Below are 24,787 nucleotides of genomic sequence, written 5' to 3'. Positions count from 1 at the left end.
GGTTGTTCAGAGATCACTTAATTGAGAAAAAGTATTAAAAAACTGCCATCCTATTGCATAATGTTACAATATTAAATTCATTTAGTCAGCAGTCACAATTAGTTTATACTGTCTCAGCACAAGAAGTACTATTTTCTCCAATCTAGGTTGTTTAAGTTATATTTAAATAGGACTGTCTTGATTCCCATTCTAGTTTCCACATTTCTCTCAGTCTTATACTTTCCCAAACCCATCAGCTTACTACATCACCCTCTCAACAATCATAGCTTGCTTGGTCTCTCCTTCTCCATGCTAATGATATTGCATAGGTGATACACTCAGTGATAATACTTTAAGAATTATACTTCTCACATACCTCTAATTATATTGAATTTGGTATGTGCCTAATTAAAACTGGGTGTCACAGTGCAAGACTATACTCTGTGTACAATTAACTGAGTTAGATACTTTGGAACCTCAGTTGGTGTATTCAGCATAGCAGTGGTGTCTGAATTATATAAAGCAAGAAGGATTGCTGGCCTTCACTAAAAATACTGCATGGATTGCATTAAAAAAAAAAAAAACCATTGAACATTATTTGCACTGGGCACAGAAAAAAGTTTATATTTTATGGTGAACTGGCTTTTGCAAGCAAGAACACTTAAAGCTCTGCTTTCTAACCTAAAGTAAAACATTTGTGTCTTTGGTATTAATAAAGAGAGTAGAAAACTTGCGATAGCTTTCTGGAGCAATCTGGTAGAAGCTGTATCTATTTGAAAAAAAACCCCAAAAAAACTGTTGGACAGGGCACATCTTACTCTAATGGGTGTTATGTCTCTTTGTCTGCTCCCTCTTCATGGCCAAATGGCTGGACCAATGATTATGATATTTTTGGGGATTACAAAGACAGTTGTCGGGAAGGTTTTTAGCATTAAAAAATCAGAAAGTGTGATTATTTTGTGGATAGTGAGTTTTGAATAGATAAATCACCATCGCATTTTTATTAAAAATTCATTGACCACGAGTAACTGTGAATTTTCATTGTATAGTTCATGGCCCTATCGTAGATATGAAGGGGGTTGTGAGGATAGTTAATAGCAAAAATAAAATGGAAAAAGTGTGTGTCAGTATATAGTGTGTGTGATTATTTAGCGATTATGAAGTGTGAGCAGGATTCGAAACAGCTAATTGAAGTGGCTGTTGTTTACATCTTTGTTTTGTCAATCAAAATAACCCATAGTACCAGACATTATATGCATAGAACAGTGAGAGGTAAGTCTTAGTTTGATTTTTTGCAACCTTATGGATTCCACTTGCACATTCACAACAAACAAGGCACAGGGCCAAATTTCAGATTGTGTAGGTATATTTTTACCCTCTCCAATGTTTACACAATGCCAGTTATACGTTGCTATGAGTAGAGCAACGGACTCCAGTAATTTGAAAATTAGTGTCGACCAAATAGAAAATATCATCTACAAAGTTTTGTAATCATATTAATATTATTGAAAGGAATATGATTCATAATTTAAATTAGGAAATTTGTGAACTTTGAATGTATAAGAATATAAACAAGTGTTAAATAGTGTAAGCAACTAAAATAAAAGTATATTTAAATAATGTTTTTTTCTTAATACTTTTTATGTAGTGGTCGAAGGAAGCTCTGGCTTTTGTTAGGAGTGGTCCACATAAGCATTCATGATACAGAGGCTGGGAACCTATTTCAGTTCAGGAGTGAATTGTCATCACATGTCACTTAGTCGCAAACACGTCATATAGCTGCAATAGAATGCTGTATCACCAACAACAATATGATTTCTCTAAGACATCACCCAGTAATCTATCAAGTCTATCTCCACATTTCTCAATATATACATTCTGCTGTTATGACTTCCCTCCTTCATTTTATGCCTCCATCATAGATGGGTAGATTTGCTAGTGGTAATAATTAGGAAGAGGAGTTAAGTACCTGATACTCGACAAATGCAAAAGGTGGAGGCCCCCAGTATGTTAAAAATGTAATAAAAACTGTGTGTTGCATCATGCATGTGGAAGATGTTAACTTTATCAGCTATCTGATTTCTATTGAAGCATTCATAACACTAAAAGAGTATGCAATTCTATCTAAAAGAAGTCTTGCTCTTGTAGAAATACCACTGGTGCCAGCCATAGACATGAGAGTATTATTCAGATTTTTGAAAAATAAAAATAACATCAGCATATCTTTCTATAGGATATCTTCCTCTAAAATTGTTGCAGCAGTGAAATTTATTGCAGCCTTTTGCTTTTGTATCTTTATTATAAATTCCCATTCATATACAGTACCTGAGGTTTTGTTGCAAACTATTTGCAGGGTAAATTAAAATACCTGCTGTTTTCTAAAAGAAAAGAACAACGATCGGCTAATTCTCTAGAAATAAGGACAATTTGTATGACGTTACGAGAACAAATGTATGAAAGCATCATCATCATCATTTAATGCCTATCTTCCATGCTGGCATTGGTTTGATGGTTTGACAATCTGATGAGCTGGAGAACTGTGCTAAGCTCCAATGTCTGCTTTGACATGGATTTCTATGGCTGGATGCCCTTCCTAATGCCAGCTGCTTTGAAGAGTGTATTGGATACCAGACAAGACAAACATAATAAATATACATCAACACAAATTATTGCTGCAGTCTACACTCCAGAAGAGCCTTGTAAAGGAAATTGGCAAATAATTAATTAACCCTTGAACATTTAAACTGACCCTATCTGGTCCATAGGTTCTACATGTTTTATGTACAAACCGGCCATATTAGTCACTCACACCTACCCTACAATGTCATTCTAAAAATATTCAGTCACATCATTTAGATCTTGAAGCTTCAATATGAAGCATTGATTAATTCAAATCAATTTGAATAAATAAGCATTACCTTTGACATAGTAATCTGAATGCTGAAGGGTTAAGGAAATTGGCAAATAATTAATTGTTAACTGTCTTCAGCACACATACTCATTTATTTATTTATAAATTAACTTTGTTTCTAACATAAATTTGTCTGTAATAACCAAAGATAATATTAAATATTTTATTTCCAGAACGGCCTTTACTGATTTATAATTGCAAGTTTGACATTAGGCAGTGGTTTTTAGTCACAGATTGGAATCCACTTACTGTGTGGTTTTACAAAGACTGTTATCTGCGGTTTTGTTCACAACAATTTACTCTTAATGATTTTAATGCGTGAGTTTCTTATAGTTTTATGTTCTCAATTCTTTTCTGTTCTATTCATCCATCCATCTTCTCTGCCCACTATGCCTAGAAGGATTGTGAGGGGAGACTCCTCAGGCACCTCTTCTATTGGGTCCTATCAGAAGCAGTTGTCATTATGCTTTCTGGTTGGGTTCCCAAATGTGACCAACTGGGAATATGGAAATTATCCAACCATCTCATTCTTGTTAATGGCTTTTAGAGACACCATATTTTGTTATGCAATCATAATATACTACAAAGTATATTAAATGCTTTATAAGTCAATATTGTGTCCTACTGTGTTATCAGTGCTTTTACATCATTTTTTTTAACGGTTATCTCTACAGATTTTCAATAGAAGTTATAGCCAACACTGATTTGTTATGATGTTTCTTATCTGAATATGTCTAATGTAAACAACAATGTGGTCGAAAATGGAAAAAGAGATTATGCATATTTCCGGAGTTCTTACTCCTTCATTAGCATCAACAATGTTACATTGCTATATTTGATTCCCATTTTACTTAACTGGACACCATAGCAAATTGATGTTTAAAAGAAGTTCTATCATATTTTTATAATTAAATATCATTAGGAATTGTATGAAAGGTTTTGTGTATTGCAGAAGTATAACCAATTTTATGGCACATAAATGTAAACAACAAAATCATATATGGACTTCCAAGGGCCATATGGACCCAGGTTGAGAACCACCTGTTTAGACCATTTGTTCATCATAATCATTTAATGTCCACTTTCCATGCTGGCATGGGTTGATAGTTTGACCGGAGCTGTTAGGAAGATGACTGCATCATACTTTGCTGTCTGTTTTGGCATGGTGTTTATTATTGGATTCCCTTCCTGACACCACCTGCTCTATGGAGTTGACTGAGTGCTTTTTATATGGCACCAACACAAGCAAGGTCAGTTTTGGCATGGTTTTTTACAGTTGGATGCCCTTCCAATTGTCACCCACTTTACAGTGTGGGCTGCATGCATTTTACATGGCACAAACACTGGCAGGGTCACCAAGTAACTTGCAAGACAAAGATCCTTTGAGAGGGTGTGTGACATTGGGGGGGGGGGGGGTGATTTCAGGCCAGATGATGAAAGGTTTAGAATATGACAGAGACAGAAACAGGTGTCTTGTAGAAGAAATATGTGGTTACCTGGTCAGAGAGAGGGAGGAAGAGAGAGAGAGAGAGAGAGAGAGAGAGAGAGAGAGAGAAAGAGAGAGAAAGTGATCAAGATTGAGGCCAGTAATGGGTCTGTTGCTGTAGAGAAGATACTTGGTTATGTTTCTATAAACAACCATTTTCTCATTTCTCTGGCCTTCAGCAAATCATACCTGTTTTGTTTTTCATTGCATTAACTCTTAAATTTTCAATGTCTTCATCAATATATAAATATAAAATGACTTATGGAATTTTCTGTCTAGTTAGAAGTTTTGTCTGACCTTATTTAATATTTATTTACTGATATATTGAAAGTTACTTGAATAAAAATGCTTTACTGAACTTTCTTATTCTGGGGTTATTTTCAGCCTGATATATTTATTACTTTACATATCACAAACTTTTCATTTCTGTCTTACTTTGCGATATTTTATGAGTGTGTATCTTAGTTTTAGAAAAAGTGTATTGTATTGTGGTGTGTTATGAGAAGGGTTGGCAATAAGAAAAGCTTCTGAAGTAAAAATGCTGTCTTCACAATTAGACCTGTCCAACGAATGCTAGTAGAGAAAGATGGGTAGGAAATGATGATGATATACTTGATTATATATATATATATATATATATATATATATATATTTATGTGGAGAATGGAGCAACAAATACAAGAAGGAGCAATTCTGTTGGGCTAGTTAGCCATTGTTTTATTGTGTGGAGGTTATGTAATGAGTTGTTGTGGAGGTTGAGGTTATGTAGTGAGTCATTGTGAATGTTATGTAATAGTCATTTACGTACGTTTCAATCTAGCCAATGGTTTGGCAGATCTCATCAGAATGTTGAGGAGTATGTTAAGAGTTCGTTGTGCGAGGGATATAGGAGAAGTGATTGGAGGGTATATTAATGTATATGGTGGTGTAGTAATATCGATAGGTAAAGAAAGCCTTACGTTTTAGTTGAAGTTGTGTTGGTCTTCCTGTAAGGGGATGTAGGATGGGTGCTATTTAAGTTCATTATTCCGGTTTTAATCAAATGCATCTCCACGTGATTTTATGATTGAGGGATCCGTCGTATATTTATAGCACCGGAGGTGTTAGTACAGGGAAGCAACCTTAAATTTAGGTGAAAAGGGGGCTAACTCTGGTCTTATTCGTATCTACTTACAATTAATAATACTTAGAGGGAAAGTTCTTTTATGCTTATTTAGTTTAGCTTAGGAGGTGTAGTGTATTATATATTTAATTATACTTGGAGAATGAGTATTTAGTAGCGTGAAGACAGATTAGACTAGATTCATATCTCCTGTTTAATAGGTCATTCTTAGCCATTAGGATCTCAAGGCACTCGGTTAAACAGAGCTGACAGCGTCTGTTAGTTGGGTTATAGGAATTAGCTACTTTTAGTATGTGCCACTTTAGTTTATATTCTATCTTATTGTTGTTTAGTTCCCAGATATACCTACTCAGCCCTGTTGAATTTGCCTTATTTCTGTTTTTAAAACTGGATAGGTGCTCATTATATCTAAGACGTATTTGGTTTTTCGTGGCCCCAATGTAAGATTTAGTGTGGCTGTTTGTTTGTACGTCACATTGGTAAACTATATTATCTGTCTTGCATCTATTGGAGAAATTACATTTATTCCTGTCTCTACAGCCACATAGGTTGTAAGGGGTGTCTATGTCTGTGTGTTGTTGTGTGGTCCTATTGTTTTTTTTGGTGTGCGTCCCTCCTAGTAAGGGGTGTTGGATTAGGGTTGGAGTTAGTTCTATTATTTGGGGGGTTGTTGATTTGGTTGTTCGTGGCGTTTCTAGCTGTATAGAATGCGTCTAAACAAATCTAACATAGTCCGCTCGCTAATGAACATAATTGATAAACACCTCAATGTGAACAATAAATACGCAGAAATATTTAAGAACAAAATAAGAACAGGCTACAGCCTGACAGGTAACTTAGCTACCATAATAGCATCTATTAATAATAAGAAATTAGACGCATTCTATACAGCTAGAAACGCCACGAACAACCAAATCAACAACCCCCCCAAATAATAGAACTAACTCCAACCCTAATCCAACACCCCTTACTAGGAGGGACGCACACCAAAAAAACAATAGGGCCACACAACAACACACAGACATAGACATCCCTTACAACCTATGTGGCTGTAGAGACAGGAATAAATGTAATTTCTACAATAGATGCAAGACAGATAATATAGTTTACCAATGTGACGTACAAACAAACAGCCACACTAAATCTTACATTGGGGCCACGAAAAACCAAATACGTCTTAGATATAATGAGCACCTATCCAGTTTTAAAAACAGAAATAAGGCAAATTCAACAGGGCTGAGTAGGTATATCTGGGAACTAAACAACAATAAGATAGAATATAAACTAAAGTGGCACATACTAAAAGTAGCTAATTCCTATAACCCAACTAACAGACGCTGTCAGCTCTGTTTAACCGAGTGCCTTGAGATCCTAATGGCTAAGAATGACCTATTAAACAGGAGATATGAATCTAGTCTAATCTGTCTTCACGCTACTAAATACTCATTCTCCAAGTATAATTAAATATATAATACACTACACCTCCTAAGCTAAACTAAATAAGCATAAAAGAACTTTCCCTCTAAGTATTATTAATTGTAAGTAGATACGAATAAGACCAGAGTTAGCCCCCTTTTCACCTAAATTTAAGGTTGCTTCCCTGTACTAACACCGCCGGTGCTATAAATATACGATGGATCCCTCAATCATAAAATCACGTGGAGATGCATTTGATTAAATCTGGAATAATGAACTTAAATAGCACCCATCCTACATCCCCTTACAGGAAGACTAACACAACTCCAACTAAAACGTAAGGCTTTCTTTACCTATCGATATTACTACACCACTATATACATTAATATACCCACCAATCACTTCTCCTATATCCCTCGCACAACGAACTCTTAACATACTCCTCAACATTCTGATGAGATCTGCCAAACCATTGGCTAGATTGAAACGTACGTAAATGACTATTACATAACATTCACAATGACTCACTACATAACCTCAACCTCCACAATGACTCATTAAATAACCTCCACACAATAAATCAATGGCTAACTAGCCCAACAGAATTGCTCCTTCTTGTATTTGTTGCTCCATTCTCCACATAAATATAATTATAAACTATGGTTTAAACAATAAATTACCTGCCTCTGGATGCCCTCTACCCAAGACGGTACCCGTACAGGTGATCCTCAGGAGTGCCTCCAGATTTAAACATCCCCTGGTTGCTTGGATGCTTCAGACTACCCCTGAAGGATTGAGGCATGGCTGTGTGGTAAGAAGCTTACTTCTCAACTACATGGTTCTGGGTTCAGTCCCACTGCAGAGCAACTTGGGCAAGTGTCTTCTACTATAACCTTAGGCCAACCAAAGTCTTGTGAGTGGATTTGGTAGACAGAAACTGATAGAAGCCCATCACATATATATATATATATATATATATATATACAGGGTGTAGTGAATAAATTGTCGTTTAAATTACACAAAAATGAAAACAACACTGACATCTCATTTTAACATTTATTTACCAAAATTACATAAAAATATCTTGAAATACTAAAGAGTAAATCTATTCAATAAAATTGCCATTGACTTCAACCACAGCTTCCAGACAACTTTGGAATCTTCTGCAATTCTTCTAGACAGTCTCCTTGTTTAAGTTGATGAATGCTGCCATAATCCTTGCCTTCAGTTCATCTTTGGTGTTACAAGGAATTTTGTTGGTCTCTTGCTCAACTGCGCCCCACACATAATAAGCAGAGTGCAATCTGGGGAGTTAGGTGGCTAGATGTTAGGGGTGATGTGGTTGCAAAAATTGCCTGACAGCCATGCCTGGGTTCTCTTGCTTGTGTGGCATGATGCAGAGTCCTATTGCCAGATGGGTCTTCCAGCAGCCACCTGTTGACCTAAGGCAGCACTACCTCCTCAAGGCACTTGGTGTAGGCCTCTGTGTTGAGAATGAAGTTGTGTGAGAAGATGAATGGAGGCATAGTGTCGCCATCACTAGTGATCACTCCAAACACCATGATGTTGACTGAATGTTTCATTTTTATCACTCTCGGTACATGTTTTGGGGACACAATTAGTCAATGGTTGTTCTGTGTGTTCACCATCTGATCCTGGCAAAAATTTTTCTTGTCTGAGAAAAACCAAAGCATGTTCGGCTGGAGGGGATGCTTGAGTTTGTTCAAAAGTTTCGTAGTACTGCCTTTCCTCTTGTCCTTGATGGCTGGGGATAAAAATTGGCCCTTTCTCAACTTGTATGAGGAATACCAAATGTTTTCATGCATTACCTGCCTGATAAGAAACTCAGACATTCCCATGCCCCTGGTGATGAACCTGATTGACTTGGAGGGATCATTGTCAATCATAGCCTGGAGCTCACCAACAAATTCAAGAGTTGTTTTTTTTATCAGAATGATCAGAGAGAGGTTTTCGAGCTGAAATAAGCTGAAATAATTTTTTTATAGCTCATGGTTAGCAACTTGATGCTAATAAAGATCCAAATTGAGAGAGTGGAGCAGGTAAAATTTAGGTTACATATTTTTCCTAGATAGCAAATCCTCTGATGTAATAATTACTCTATGAGGGGTACTCATAGCTAGCTACTCATCAGGCTGGAGATACCCTAATTATATGAAGGCTACATTATCGTTAAGGAATCTCAAGCTAACTTGCTGAAGATATAATTTGAAATGACTGAACAGAAACAGGTGCGTTGCTGTAGAGGAGATACATGGTTAACCAGTCAGAGGGAGAGAGCAAAAGAAAGAGAGAGAATGGAAGAGAATGAAAGTGCAAGAGAGAGCAGGAAAGAGATGGTTGTAAAGTGACAGGGCATATTCACAAGGAACAGGGATCAGAATATAAATGGGACAGTAGAGTAGAGCAAGGGAGAGATGGATGGTGGCAAAGTGTCAGGGCTCACCCTCAAGGTACAGGGTAATAAATGGTAGGGTATTGCCAAAGGTGCATGAGTAGGGAGTAGAGACTTTACATGAATGCAAAGAGTGTGGGGGTGAGGAATGCAGATATATATGTAAAGGACTTTCTCAAAGTTAGTTTGAATGATAATCATTTTCAGGTTTCCAGTGATTACTTTAAAAAATTACTTCTGTTGTTTTAACATGTTATTTTTGATGACATGTGTTTAGGTCAATTCATCTGTGTAACAATGTAATACAAAGAAATTATAAAAATGGTCCTCGAGCTAAAGAACTACCTGAAAATAACATGTGGACTCATCATCAATTTAAAAATTATCTCAGGTAATTATTTCCATATAAAAAGTTTTTTTTTAAATATCTTTGATTGGTTTAATAATGTTTGTATTTTATGTCATATTTGAAATATGTTTCATTTTACTTGATGTAAATAATTTTCTTTCTTGATTAATTCTTAAGCATTTAAACCAGCCTTATCTGGCCTAAATATTCTATCTGATTTATGTTGAAACTGGGCATATCTTGTCTCTCACACCTACCCTATGATGTAATTTTAAAACTAAAGAATCATAGAAATCTTGAAGCTATGGGATAATGTATGATTAATTCAATACAATGTGAATAAATAGGCATTACATTTGACTGACTGAGTAATCTGAATCATCATCGTTTAACGTCCGTTTTCCATGCTGGCATGGGTTGGACGGTTTGACTGAGGTCTGGAAAGCTAGTGGCTGCACCAGGCTCCAATCTGCTCTGGCAATGTTTCTACGTCTGAATGCCTTTCCTAACACCAACCACTTCAAGAGTGGTGTAGTGGGTGCTTTTTACGTGCCACTGGCATGGAAACCAGTCAGGTGGCCCTGGCATTGATCATGTTATCTATATATTTGCAAAATACAATATTAAAAGCTCTGAATGAATACTTGAATGGTGCTTTGAATAGTAAATGCCTTTGGAGATTTTGTTGTGTCTTAAAAGAGTCGTTAGGCCAATATTAATAATACATGCACTGGTTCAATTCCACTCCTTTGTTATTAGCTAGTTAGAATTGAACCAGTGCATGTGTTATTAATATTGGTATAATGACTCTTCCTAGACACACCAAAATTGTTTTCAATTCATGAATTCACATAATCTTGCAAACTAGATACAAAAACGTTTTACAAAATTGTTTGTTGTATTCATATTGACTGTGGAGAAAAACTATACCATCAATATCACATTTGTTTCACTGAACATAGCTTTAAATGTTTGCTTCAGTATCATAACTACTACTTCCAATGCTCATCTGTGGAGAGTTGTGTAATGTACAACACCTATAGGTATGTGAAGGTGCAGGGCTCAGTGGTTAGAGCATTGGCCTCACAATTATGAGGTAGTGAGTTTGATTCCTGGACCAGGCTGTGTATTGTGCTCTTGAGCAAGACACTTTATTTCACATTGCTCCAGTTCACTCAGCTGTAGAAATGAGTTGCAACATAACTGGTGCCAAGCTGTATTGACCTTTGCCTTTCCCTTGAATAACATCGGTAGCATGGAGAATGGAGCTAGTATGCATGGGCAACTGTTGGTCTTCCACAAACAATCTTGTCCAGACTTGTGCCTCAGAGGGGAACTTTCTACATGCAATCCCATGGTCATTCATGACTGAAGGGGGTCTTTTGTAGGTATGGTGAACTGGTTTTGGCAAATAGGAACACTCAATGCTATTTTAAGGATGACCTGAATAGAGCCTGTGTCGTCGATATTAATCAAATCAGTAGGAAGCTACTGAGGAAACTCTCTGGAGATTGGTAATCTGGGAGAAGCAAAAAAGGTTTCTTTTCTGTTAGACTGAAAATTTACACACTATTTATTAACCTGGTTCACTGCTTTACTAGAAATAAATATTTTAAATGTCAATATGTCAATACTATTTAAAGATGAAAATGATGACTTCAAATGTGACACCTTAATTCACATTTCTGAATGCATATATTTTCTTATGTTTACATAAATGAATAAAAGAATATGTTTATGTATTTGTTTTGCAAGATTCTCGATGTGAAAATGTGTGTTGAAACATCTTTTGCCAATGAGAGACGAATGAGTGATGGACAACTTTGATAGACAAATAAAGTAAAATAATAATATTAACAAAACTGAAGTGAAGATCAAATAAATAGTGCGTGTATTTAATTGTCTAAAGATTACCATCCCCAAGTATAACAATAAAAGAATAAGTATAAAATAAAATGCACAATTAAATTAAAAATGGAAATAAAGCATACCAAGGTAGAGGCTGTTATTTTTCTCTTTGAATGTTTTAATAATTAACACAGTATTTTTCAATGGCATTAAAAATATAAATCCTTGTATGTTGTTGGGGATCCATATGATATGTGGGACTGTTACAGTGGATTTTAATAAAGGTAGGTGATTTGATAAGTGCAAGAAAACAAGTGTTAGAATACAATTCTACAAACTTCAATATAAGATTTTGATATTGGGAAATAAAAATGGCAGTTAAAAGTATAATTGGTAGAGTGCCTTGCAATTTGAGCAATTCTCTTTATCTTTTCTGTTCAAATCCCATCAGAGTTAATCTTGTCTTTCATCTTTATTGTCAACTACGTATAATTTAAAATCAATTTTAAAATAGAATTCTTAAAATCCTAATATAAAAAAAATAATACAAATGGGAAATTGTCTAGAGAGAAAAATAACCTTTTAGACAGTTAAAAAGTTCATTAATTATAAACTAGGTTGCTACACTGAGGAAGTTGCCTTCCAGATTTATTCATCCTAATCTGTTTTAGAATGCAGTCCAGCACTGACTTGTGGGAAGAGTCAATTTATCCAAAAATAAAGAAAGCAATAATCTGCTCAGTAATTGTATCTCAGGAACTTGTTGAAACCAGAAAGGTATGCCAAACTTTTACTTTTGTACTTCTAATTCAGTTATTTGTATGTATTTGTGAATGTGTTTAGTTTATATAGCCTTATTTCCATGCTGGCATGGGCTGGACGGTTTAACTGAGGTCTGGAAAGCCAGTGGCTGCACCAGGCTCCAATCTAATCTGGCAAGGTTTCTCCAGCTGAATGCCTTTCCTAATGCCAACCACTCCAAGAGTGTAGTGGGTGCTTTTTACGTGCCACTATATTAGGAAATGTAAGTTTAATTATCAGAATATTATTACAGTTCTCTCTTTAGATCATTGAGCTAATCTTTGGTGCTTCTAAAATTTTTTTTTTTTTTTTTTTGTGTGTGATAAAAATTATGCAAGTTGAAATTGAATGACTTTTTAGTTGGTTGAATGTCTGACTGTTTCACTGATTTCTTCTTTTGAAAATTCCTCAGCTGAGCCAAAACATTTTTTTTTTTCAGCTAGCATTAAACTAAAACTCAATTTCTGTAGACATCAAAACAATATTTCAGACGGTTTTCTCATATTATATATTGGTTTCAAATTTTTGCACAAGGTAGAGGTGAGGGTATGTCAATTACATTGATCCCACTGTTCAGCTGGTATTTATTTTATTGACCCCGAAAGGATGGAAGGCAAAGTCGGCCTTAGTAGAATTTGAACTCAGAACATAAAAGACAGGCAAAATACCACTAAGCATTTTGCCCAGCGCAGTGATAATTCTACCAGCTTGCTGCCTTTTTCTAATATTGAATATTGATGAATACTAAATGAATTTATTTGAAACAATTCCTGATACCAATGAAAATTTTAAATTATTATTATCATTATCCCTTTTGTAGGGCTCTTTTGAACTTTATGGTGCTGATTTCATGTTGAGTGATGATTACATTCCATGGTTAATAGAAATTAATTCGAATCCTAGTATGCAACATAGTACAAAAGTAACGTCAGTGTTATGTTGTAAAGTATTAGAAGATACTCTTAAAGGTAAGAATTTGTCTATTGTCTGTAGATTACTCAATTTACAATAATTGTATTAATATAATGTAGGAATGAACGTAATATCAAGTAGTTGAACATATTAAAAAGAAAATAATAAATTAAGGATATGCTTAGATGGCTATTAAAAGAGATATCAATTATCTTATTCTGCATCTTGTTGGGATGTACATTGAAATCTTCTTTGTCACATTCAGTCTCAATTAGAAATTCTTGATTTTTAAATTAGCAAGAACTGTGCTTGATGCTAGGCTGTGTTTGCCCAAGCTATTTAGTTTGTACCCATACAACCTGTCTACCCCTTCAAAAAACATACACTTACCACCAGATAATAACATCACAATCACATTCTCATGCCATTTCATAGAAAAACAAATGCATTTTTACTCCAGCCTGACATCATCCACCCGGGAATCTAGGCTCTAAAGAGAGAGACCCAAATTAGCTCTTTCCAAACCCATCAGATCTTTGTTTTTTACAAATAACATAAAAATATATACTCAGTAAATCAACCATTATGCTCAACATTGTCAATGTACTGCATACATGGAAGATAAAAATACAAGCAATTATTCACCACACCTCTTCAACATGACACCATATAGACAGTTAAGAAACAAAATAATATTCAAACATACTTAGAACCCTCATGAGTTCTACATTTGGTTGAACTGTAAAAAAAGAACACAAGTTCATAAATAATATCTAAGATTCACCATGGATTATATTTATCCCTGTAACCTGCCTCAATCTCTCCATAACAAACTATAATGACCACAAAAAGCATTCTTCGCATCATTACAAGTTATCCACAGATGAAACAATAATACTAGGAATGAAAGACCTTCTAGATATAGTTTGTTATTCTGACTTGCTCTTTTCTTGCCAGTGTATGTAAAAACACTTTGTCAAAACAGCCATACACATTTATAACACCCTTAAACTCTAACAATACTATTACTTCCAATCAGTCTAAACCAGTGATTCTCAAGCTGAGAAATACCAGGCCTCTACAAAAAATATTAGTGAAATATTTGACAGTATCCCTTCTGTTAGTCCAAAACAATACATCAATAATTTAGTACCTTTCATGTTTTTGAAGGAAAAAAAAAACAACTAATTCATTATGGCCTTGTTTGTAACTATCATTTTCAATATTTCCTAGGTGAAGTAAATAATAATTAGTGAATATATCTTGTGTACCATTTTGAATTTCATTCCTCCTGATGATTCCAGAGAAGTCAAATCTATTGACTCTGTGAATAGTTAACTTTCCTAAACTGCCACAGAAATTTATAGACACATTAAAAAACAAAAAAAAAACTCTTGCACTTTAGCATGTGAATTACTTTATCAAGTTTTCTTTTTGTGATTTAGGTTTTTAACTAATTAATTAGGTGCATGTGTTGTTTTATCAAAAATCATGCTATATCTGAAAGTGCACCCAAACCGTGACATCATTCTCGTCTGTTTTCTTCCTCTTTATCAATAGCTATCGAGTATCTAATATTTCCAAGCCTTATATTCTATCTGTTGCTAATATTAACTGACAAAAGTCTGTTATTAATGGAAAAGGTTCGCTGCTGTTGATATTTTAAATCTAACATATCGTAATAATTAAAAGTAGAATGTGAAAGTTTTTTATATTTCAAGGTGAAAAAGCTGCATTACTTCCCTTCGATATAAAGAATTCCATCCTCTGCACATGCTAGTACTCGCTCTCCAATGATCACTCTTAGAGGCTCCATATTCTTAGTATTTTCTAAAATTTCCTGGCATTGAAACTGCACTTAAACTCTGAGATTTGTTGACATAATGCAAAGCTTAAATGCACCCATAATAGAAGAGTTGAAATGGCTGTCTGCTATCAAATACTGGTAACTGAGACCATTTTAAAGAGAAATTCATTTGGCTGATTAATGACTTGCAGATTATGACTATTGCCCTGTGTTTGTTCTCATCCTACAATAGGTTTTATTTTACAAATCTTCATTACTCTTTGTCAAAACTATTTGTTGTAACTTTGATATTGCTTCTTCTGAAACTTGCCCCTTTTCCCTGAAATCCTGCCCCAATTGATACATTATGTCCTTAATTCTGAGAACCACTTCATTGTTAAACTTCATTACTCCATTGTATCCTGCAACACTGCAACCTCTTTCAAATTTATCAACCTGATATTTATTTTCTTTACATTCTGAACTGAAAGATGTCTTGGAATATGAAATCTATCTTGTTCTCTTTATTTAGTAAAAAAATAAAAACTTGAAGATAAGAGAAAAAAAATGTTCTTTAAAAGTAAAGTTGAACTATCATATACAAAACCGAAGATCATTAAGGAATTTCACTCATTGTTAGCTTGATCAAGCAAAGTGATGGGGAAAGACATTTCAGCTATGACCATTCCATCTTTTATTCAATTACTGTGTTTCTAGGATTTCATTAGCTAATGCACCAACCTTCTATATTTGAGTGAGGTTTATCTATTTCTAGCAAGTTAACCAACTATGTAGAGCCCCTTTATATTGTTGTAAAGCCAAATCAAAACTAACTTACATGGGGTTGAATTATCTTTTATAATCATTAGTACTATATTTTTTTGTTTTTCACAGACATAGGTTAGGTGGCTTTTTACAACAGTATGTTTCCTTTTACTGTGACCTTCTGTTGTCTTAACTCTGAATACAGGAAACAAAATCTTTCCAGGCACAATTGCTGTAAGATTAAGAGGTGGAGCACTTAAAGCTTTAAAATATAACATTGTACAGATTTAATTTATGTAAGTGATACTAAAGTAATCATCAGAATGAATAATTGGTAGAATTTCACTTTTCACAATCATTAAAATTAAAAGAGCTGACTTCATTTTTATAATTAAAAGATCTATAAAACACTTGTTATTTGGAGACAATCTTGATTAATTATATATATATATATATATCTTTTAATCATTTCAGTTGTTCTTGATCGAAAATATAACAAGTGTTGTGATACAGGAAGTTTTGAGCTGGGTTACAAACAGAGTGTAATCAGTTGTCCTCTGTACCTTTGCTTAAACATGTCTATTGAAGGCCAAAGAATGAAGACTCCAACTTCAGTTGGGAAACAAATTTTGAAAAGTCCAGTAAGAAGTCCATTAAGGAGTTCATCCGTAAATAGCAAACATAAAAAAGGAAATGAGTCAATGCCAAAAGATACGGATCGAATCTCAGGCTCATTAAAATATAGAAAAAACTCAAAAACTGTCAATTCAAATTGCCATTTTTTGAATGATATGAATACTGTAATTAATATTAATAGAAGCAAAATATGTAAACCCAAAGCTTGTTTTGGAAAATTTCGAACTATTAGACCAAAGGAAGAGAATGGAGATCAGTCACTACTTGTAAGTACGAGTATTGGAGAGAGACAGTTTAAAACACGAAATAGTAAAAATATACTTCTTACTCAAAGAAGCAGAAGGAGTCCAGAAATCAAATCTTTTAAACAACAGAATCATAAACTGTCTCTTACTGAATATAGGAGTTCCAAAGAAGCTTTCAAGGCTCATGTACGTAAAACTTTAGTTCCTAACATTGCTCACATAATATTTCCAATGATCTCTAGAATTTCTGCATTGAAGTAAAATACAGAGTATAGTTCACAAAAAACTGGTGATTTGACTTATTTCTGGAGCTAATTTCATTAAACCAAGGAAATTATTTCTGGTTGAAGTAATTTCTTATTAAAAAGTTGCTTCAACAATTGATAAATTTCTGAACTAAGAAATAATGTACTTGAAACATTGGAAAATAATGAAAAAATTGAACTATTTTAAGTAATGTAAAAAAAAAAGACCATCTTTTGACAATTGATCAGTTAATCAAAACTTTCTACAACAAATTCGGTTTTATGCTGTTAAAAGCATTCTTCAGACTAAACTTGAGCATTTTTGAGCAAATAAATACTTACCATACTCATTGTACTTCCATATTTTGATAATGCTTTTGCTTTTTTTGTTTTCGTTATGTGAAAGAATGAAATTTATGCTTTAAAAATTCTTGAAGGATTATATTTTCTGTCAGCAAGAAGTTTTATTTCATGATTTCTAATAAATGATTTTGCAATATAAGTAATTTTCTTGATTACATATTTTAAAAATTATTCATTTTAACATATTATTAGTTTTTTCCAATGCAAAAAAAAATCGTGGGGCATACAATTTTAATGTTGGTATGCAAGAGGAAATTCTAATATTTGATATTTTTGTAAGAATGAATAATTTATTTTAAGTTTTAATTAATTTTCATTAGCAAATTGGTATTTTACATTTGTATCAACAGCAAAAACATACTAATAAATCTTTCCTACTTTTTTAATTTCCACAAATGTTTATTTATATATTTTGTTTGTTCTTTATATCACAAATGAGGAATTCTGAATTCTGAAAGTTTAGAAGAAATACAATCACATTAGGTAGAAATTAGAATATAGGTTTTTTTTAATGTGTTAGTCTGTAAAGGAGAAGCTCTATCCATATCCTGGACCAAAGGAGTGGATTAACGGCATTTGAGTACAGGTATGGCTGTGTGGTTTAGAAGTTCACTTTGCAGTTATGTGTTTTGAGATTTAATCTCATTGCACTGTACCTTGAGCAAGTGTCTTCTGTGATAACCCTTGAATGAAATTTGGGAGGCAGAAACTGTGCATAAGTCCATCGGCAGGACTATACTTGTTCATAGGCAAAAGACTTAATCTCTTTCCTGGTTAAATGCAATCACTTGACCCTTGGTTGTCTTCAGTGGAATATGTTCTGTTGCATAGTTTGTATGTATTTGGGTCTGTTCTCTCATCTCAGGGTGACTGCCACCCCCACCCCACAACAATTTCAGTGGTTCTGAAAAGAGACATGGATGCTGCCTTTCTTCCCCTAACTAAGCAAAAGGGGAAAAAAGTTAGTGATTGCAATTGACAGTGAATTATAAAATATTAGTAGTTAGAGAGGTAACATGGGTAAATAAATAGTTTCAGTGAGTGGTGGATGAAGTTTGGAGGAATAAGAATGTTTTGTGTACTGACTGAGAGAAGAATTACAACTAATTGGTGTTAATTTAGGTACACAGCCAGCAATTTGGGGAAAGATGTTTGTCAGTAGCATCAACCCTTGTATTTGACTAGTACTTCCTTTTGTTGACCCCTAAAAGGATGAAAAGCAAGGTTGACCTCAGCAAGATTTGAACTGAGAATGTAAAGAGCTGGAATAAATATTATGAGCCACTTTTTTTCTGACACTCTAATCATTCTACCAACAAACAATTCAGTTAAATTGAGTAGGTGTGACATAAATATAAACAGTTCAAAGTAGCTGATTCCTTCGACTGGCACCCATGCCAACGTCGTCTCCTTCATTGGACATGAAACTCACCTTGCGAAGACTTATTGGGGCAAGCGAAAGCGAAATCGGGATGGCACCTGTGCCCAGCGTCGCCTTTTTGGCACTTGTGCCCGTGACATGTGTAAGGATTTTCGAGCAAGATCGTTGCCAGTGCCCCTGGACTGGCTCTTGTGCGGGTGGCATATAAAATACACCATTTTGAGCGTGGCCGTTGCCAGTACCGCCTGACTGGCCTTCGTGCCGGTGGTACGTAAAAGCACCCACTACACTCTCTGAGTGGTTGGCGTTAGGAAGGGCATCTAGCTGTAGAAACTCTGCCAAATCAGATTGGAGCTTGGTGCAGCCATCTGGTTTCACCAGTCTTCAGTCAAATCGTTCAACCCATGCTAGCATGGAAAACGGATGTTAAACGATGATGATGATGAATGTGTTGTACATTTAATTGCATAGTGACTGTGTTTTGGTACTATTAAGTAAATCAGTTATGTCTTCATTGCAAAATATCATGGGAGAATGAAGATGTTTGATGCATGTCACTAAAACTTGCGAATGATAAGTAAAGGAAGAAAGTTGAACAGGGACTAGTAACTTCATTTTATAAGGGCTCACTTTTGATGCTTTTTACATTTGCCTATCATCCACATGAAAATAATCCCATATATCATCTTACTTTCATTACTGGCAATGCTTAATTAAGTAAAAATGAAACAAATCATGACACAAAAGACTGTTTAAAAGTCATCAACTCACAATGACCCATATATATATACTCTTTTACTTGTTTCAGTAATTTGATTGTGGCCATGCTGGAGCACTGCCTTAAAGAGTTTTAGTCAAAGGAATCGACCCCGGAACTTAATCTATTGGTCTCTTTTGCTAAACCACTAAGTTATAGGGATGTAAACATACCAACATAGGTTGTCAAGTGGTGGTGTGGGTACAGAAAACACACACATGAATATATACATCTATATACAATGGGCTTCTTTAAGTTTCTGTCTACCAAATCCACTCATAAGGCTTTGGTCAGCCTGAGGCTATAGTAGAAGGTACTTGCCCAAGGTGCCACACAGTGGAACTGAATCTGGAACTATGAGGTTGGGATGCAAGCTTCTTACCACACAGCCACACCTATTAAATTTGATGTTTTCAGAAAAGGTCTGAGGCCCACATCTCAGTGGTTCACTTGTGGGCTACAGCCCACTTGTTATATTCCCAGAGTAGGAGGTGACAATGAATAAATCATTAAGAGAAGCAAGGAAGTGGATCAGGGAGGAGCATTTCTCATTGTTTACTTTCATGTTGATAGGATGGGGATAGAAGAGATTTTGCAATAAATGATTTGATAATAAGGGTTGTTAAATAACTGCCAACTTAAATATTTCAGTTTTAGGAGGAGTTCATTTGACGATGGCCATGCTGGGGCACTGCCTTTAAGAATGTTTTTTTAGTCCAATGGATTGACACCAGTGCTTATTTTTTCTTTTAAGCCTGATACTTATTTTATCAGTTTCTTTTGCTGAACTGCTAAATTATTGGGTCGTAAATACACCAATGCTGGTTGTCAAGTGGTGGTGGGGAGACAAACATTGATACAAAGACACACACACATATATGATGGTCTTCTTTCAGTTTTTGTCTACCAAATCCACTCACAAGGCTTTGGTCAGCCTAAGGCTATAGAAGAAAACACTTGTGCACGGTGCCACACAGTGGGGCTGAACCTGGAACCATGTGGTTAGAAAGCAAACTTCTTACCACACAGCCACGCCATGTATACAATAAGATAAAAAGCATAAAAACAACAATTATACTTTGGTCAAGAGACCATTGGCGTTGCAATGGAGCTGGTTTTATTAAATGTGGTCTAGTTCTTGTTATTGCAAAATCTGCTCTGGCCAGGCAGATCGAAAGCATTCCAGCCATGACAATCCCATCTTTTCAAGAATAGTTTATCTCAGACAACATTATCCAATATGTCCATCTTTTTTTAAATCTGATATGAAGATGTGATTTAAGAAAGATTTGGCAACTATCTATGTCCTATAGAAGGTTCTCCTATGGCTTGTATTCTAGCTGTTGAGGAAAGAAAAAGATTGATAGTGTTACAAGAGGTGATTGATTATGATCATCTCCAGAGTTTTATTCTATTAGAGGAAGGAAGAATCTTTGTTTGAATTTTCTCAGCATATATATTGGGTCATCCCATAAATAATGCGTTTGTTTTACACTTTTTTTTATTTTTCAAAATTAAGATAAAGTTCTTATGGTTGTTTTCCTTCTAGCACTGATTTAAGCTGCTTGCTGTAGATCTCCTTTGTTATTGTTTGGTTTGGATTTAAATGTTCAAAGTGGACTAAACCTTTCATATCCCACCAAACAGACAACAACACCTTACATGGATGAAGACATTCTTTAGCCTGGGGTGCTGGTGTTTCTCCTTTCCCTACCCACTGTCTTCGGCACTTGACACTTTTATAGAGAACTCATTTCTTGCCACCAGTCCTATTCGGTTAAAAATGGTTCATTCATGAGATGTGACAGCAAAGAAGAGCACAGTTTGTGAGGAACCCATTGACTCAATTTGCTGACTTTTCTGATGGCACACAGGTGTTGATGAATGGTTGAATGATCAAATCCAAGCTTCTCTGCAAGTTCCTCAACAGTAACAATGGGATTTTGTTCCACCAAGGTTTGCAGGACGTCCTCATTGAGCTCTTCAGATCTTCCAGGATGTGGCTCATCTTCTAGGCTGTAGTTTCTGGGAGCACTGTTGACACTAGCCCTCGCTTATTGTCCGATTCCCATATATTGCATTAATATTCCTCACACTTTCCGTAGCATTGTTGCCTTTATTGAACTCACAAAGCAAAAAATGCCGAATATGCTCCTTTGTCACTTCCATTATAGCTTTGAAAAAATAACACTTAAAATCAAACTGCACTCTTCAAAATTTTCACTAAGAATAAGGACAAAGTAAAATTACTACCTGCTTTTATAGCAAGTTGATGCAGGTAGTTTATCCCATCCCCCTCTGACTATTAGTTTACGCAGTTGAAAACACCAACATTATTTATGGGATGACCCAATATATGTGTCTGTGTACATATATATATATATATATATATATATATATATATATATATATATATATATATATATACACCTTGTTCAGTGTGTCAACACAAATCCAATCTGTAGCTCAGGAATTTTAATTATTGCAATTTTATGAAATTTACAAGTTACATATATTAAGTATAGTTATTACTGTATCTGTTGTAGAAGCAAGCAGAAAATTTACCAAAGGTACTTGAAAATAAAAGGTAGGAAGTAACCTTGTCATTTTTTTTTTTTTATATATTAATGCTAATTAATATCCTAAACATTTTAAATGTTCTCACAACTTTCAATCAGACAAATAATAATAATAATAATCATAATGATTTTTAACATAGGCACAACTCCAGAAAATTGGGAGGAGGGTTATAGCCAATTATATCAACCCCACTAATTGACTGATACTTTAAGAACCTGGAATGATGAAAGACAAAGTTGACTTTATAGGATTTGAACTCAGAAGGTAAGGAGTCAGAACACATTCTTTTCTACTCAAGGCACAGGGCCCGAAATTTTTGGGGAGGGAGCCAGTCGATTAGATTGACTCCAGTACATAACTGGAACTTCATTTATTGGCCCCGAAAGGACGAAAGGCAAAGTTGATCTCGGCAGAATTTGAACTCAGAATGTAAAGTCAGACGAAATACTGCTAAGCATTTCGCCCAGCATGCTACTGTTTCTGCCAGCTTGCCACCTTAGCCAGGACACATATTGACCCTTTAATGCTTTTACCAGTATTAATAACTGTTTCTTTCATAGGCCACAGATTTAGAGGGAAGAGGGGCTAGTTAAATAAACTCTCAGTATTTTAGGTGTTTTTCTGACCTGCTAATGGTTCTAATTTAGGTAGGGGGTTCAGAAATTTATAGGGGTGGGGTTACTTGATTAAATCAAGCCCAGTACTTGACAGATATCTTTTACTTGTTTCAGGCATTACACTGTGGCCATGCTGGTGCATTGCCTTGAAGAATTTTTAGTCAAATGAATTCACCCCAGTACTTATCTTTTAAGCCTGTACTTATTCTATTGGTTCTCTTTGCTGAACTGCTAAGTTATGGGGATGTAAACACCAACACTGGTTGTCAAGCAGTACTGGGGGACAGACACACAAACACATGTGTATATATATATATGTATATATATATATATATATATATATATATAAAAGTGAAAGTGAAATCATGATGGCACCTGTACCAGTGGAGCACTAAGAGCACCGTCCGAGCGTGGTCGTTGCCAGTGCCGATGGACTGGCTCCTGTGCAGGTGACACGTAAAATACACCATTTCGAGCGTGGCTGTTGCCAGTACCCGCCTGACTGGCCCTCGTGCCGGTGGCACGTAAAAGCACCCACTACATTCTCGGAGTGATTGGCGTTAGGAAGGGTATCCAGCTGTAGAAACTCTGCCAAATCAGATTGGAGCCTGGTGTCGCCTCCTGGTCCACCAGTCCTCAGTCAAATTGTCCAACCCATGCTAGCATGGAAAGCGGACGTTAAACGACGACAATGATGATGATGATGATATATATATATATATATATATATATAGTAATAATAATGATAATAATACTTGGATGAAACTTATAAATATTTTAATGCATTGCTACCTGCATTTCCATGCATCACATGTTTCTTAAGATCATAGCCCATATTCCTGAAATAATTACTGTACAGTCCATAGTATCCATGGACATTGGATAGATCATGTTCATGCATTCATTTCTTATCATTATTACTTATATTTGTCCTACATTATATCGACACAGCTTGATGCGACCCCAAAAAATTGGTATCGCCAGTTGGCATCATTGAGCTGTAACCAGCATAATAAAATAGAAGCTTTTATATACATATTCAAAACGTTTCCCATAAACGAACTTAAAGGATATATATATATATATATATATATATATATATATATATATATGTTGTGGATAGTCTAGTATGTGTATATGCTATTGTAATTTTATTTTATTTTGAATGCAGCGTATATTTTATTTTATTTGATTTTAATGTGTTAATTCGAATATAATTAATTATATGTAATTTGAGCCCATTTTTCTATTTAAGGTTTTCTATTTAACGCATCCATGACCATTATTTGAAACGACCAATCAAACAGATCTATGTGTTCCAAATTTTAAATTTTATATTACTTTTGATTGCATTGTTATTCCTTTCCCATTTCTAACAAAACTGTCCGATGAACGGGAACGTGAAACTCAGAGTAACAGTATTTGTTATATTTCTGCTGCTTTTAAATAAAGCATATTACCCTACCTCTGGTATTTGAGTACTCTTTTTTCCACCTTGTTGCCCATTCTATGTGCTTACTCCGGTATATGTATATATATATATATGTTATAATTTAGGACAAACAGTAAAAGGTTATCGTTATGGTGCTTGTTGTTTTGAATGTCGGAGCGAAGAGCTACAATACATTCTCATCAGCTATTAATAGCAACAGATGCTATGAAAATCTTTTAAATAAAAGGGAAGACTCTAAAAGATGGAAAAAGAAAAAAGATAAAAAATACACACAACCATATTCTCACAATAGAGACATAAACCTCCTGCATTCACAATCTACATACATACACACTCACACAAACATGTATACGTACATGTACACACACAGAAACATATATATACTCATACATACACACATATCCACATGTATATATATATATATATATATATATATATGTATATATATATATATATATATGTATATATATATATATATATATATATATATATATATATATATATATATATATATATCATCATCATCATCGTTTAACATCTGCTTTCCATGCTAGCATGGGTTGGACGATTTGACTGAGGGCTGGCGAACTAGATGGCTGCACCAGGCTCCAATCTGATCTGGCAGAGTTTCTACAGCTGGATGCTCTTCCTAACGCCAACCACTCCGAGAGTGTAGTGGATGCTTTTATGTGCCACCAGTATGAGGGCCAGTCAGGCGGTA

General features: G+C 34.9%; 1 protein-coding gene across 5 annotated transcripts in view; it reads left to right on the top strand.

Annotated features, from left to right (window-relative positions):
- The window catches only part of LOC106868417 (tubulin monoglycylase TTLL3), a 99,622-nt gene extending 75,544 nt beyond the window's left edge, over positions 1-24,078 (top strand). For 2 of the 5 annotated variants that reach the window (XR_016241030.1, XR_016241029.1), the window contains exons 14-21: positions 3,064-3,208; positions 9,606-9,719; positions 12,197-12,302; positions 13,147-13,294; positions 16,264-16,856; positions 21,963-22,003; positions 22,136-22,260; positions 23,869-24,078. Coding sequence is in view for 3 of the 5 variants with exons in the window: in XM_052966487.2 (XP_052822447.2) it covers positions 3,064-3,208; positions 9,606-9,719; positions 12,197-12,302; positions 13,147-13,294; positions 16,264-16,931 (1,181 nt within the window). In the remaining 2 variants the exon portion in view is untranslated. Of the gene's footprint in view, positions 1-3,063; positions 3,209-9,605; positions 9,720-12,196; positions 12,303-13,146; positions 13,295-16,263; positions 17,418-21,962; positions 22,004-22,135; positions 22,261-23,868 lie in introns of those variants that run through there. The other 3 variants (XM_089348971.1, XM_014913662.3, XM_052966487.2) reach the window with 2 other exon arrangements.
- The last annotated feature ends 709 nt before the right edge of the window (positions 24,079-24,787 follow it).

This window comes from Octopus bimaculoides, chromosome 3 (genome assembly GCF_046866305.1).
Source record: "Octopus bimaculoides isolate indiv1 chromosome 3, ASM4686630v1, whole genome shotgun sequence".
In the NCBI taxonomy this organism is placed as follows: Eukaryota; Metazoa; Mollusca; class Cephalopoda; order Octopoda; family Octopodidae; genus Octopus; species Octopus bimaculoides.
The sequence above is the reverse complement of the archived record's forward strand: the minus strand, read 5'-3'. Positions and strand labels throughout refer to the sequence as shown.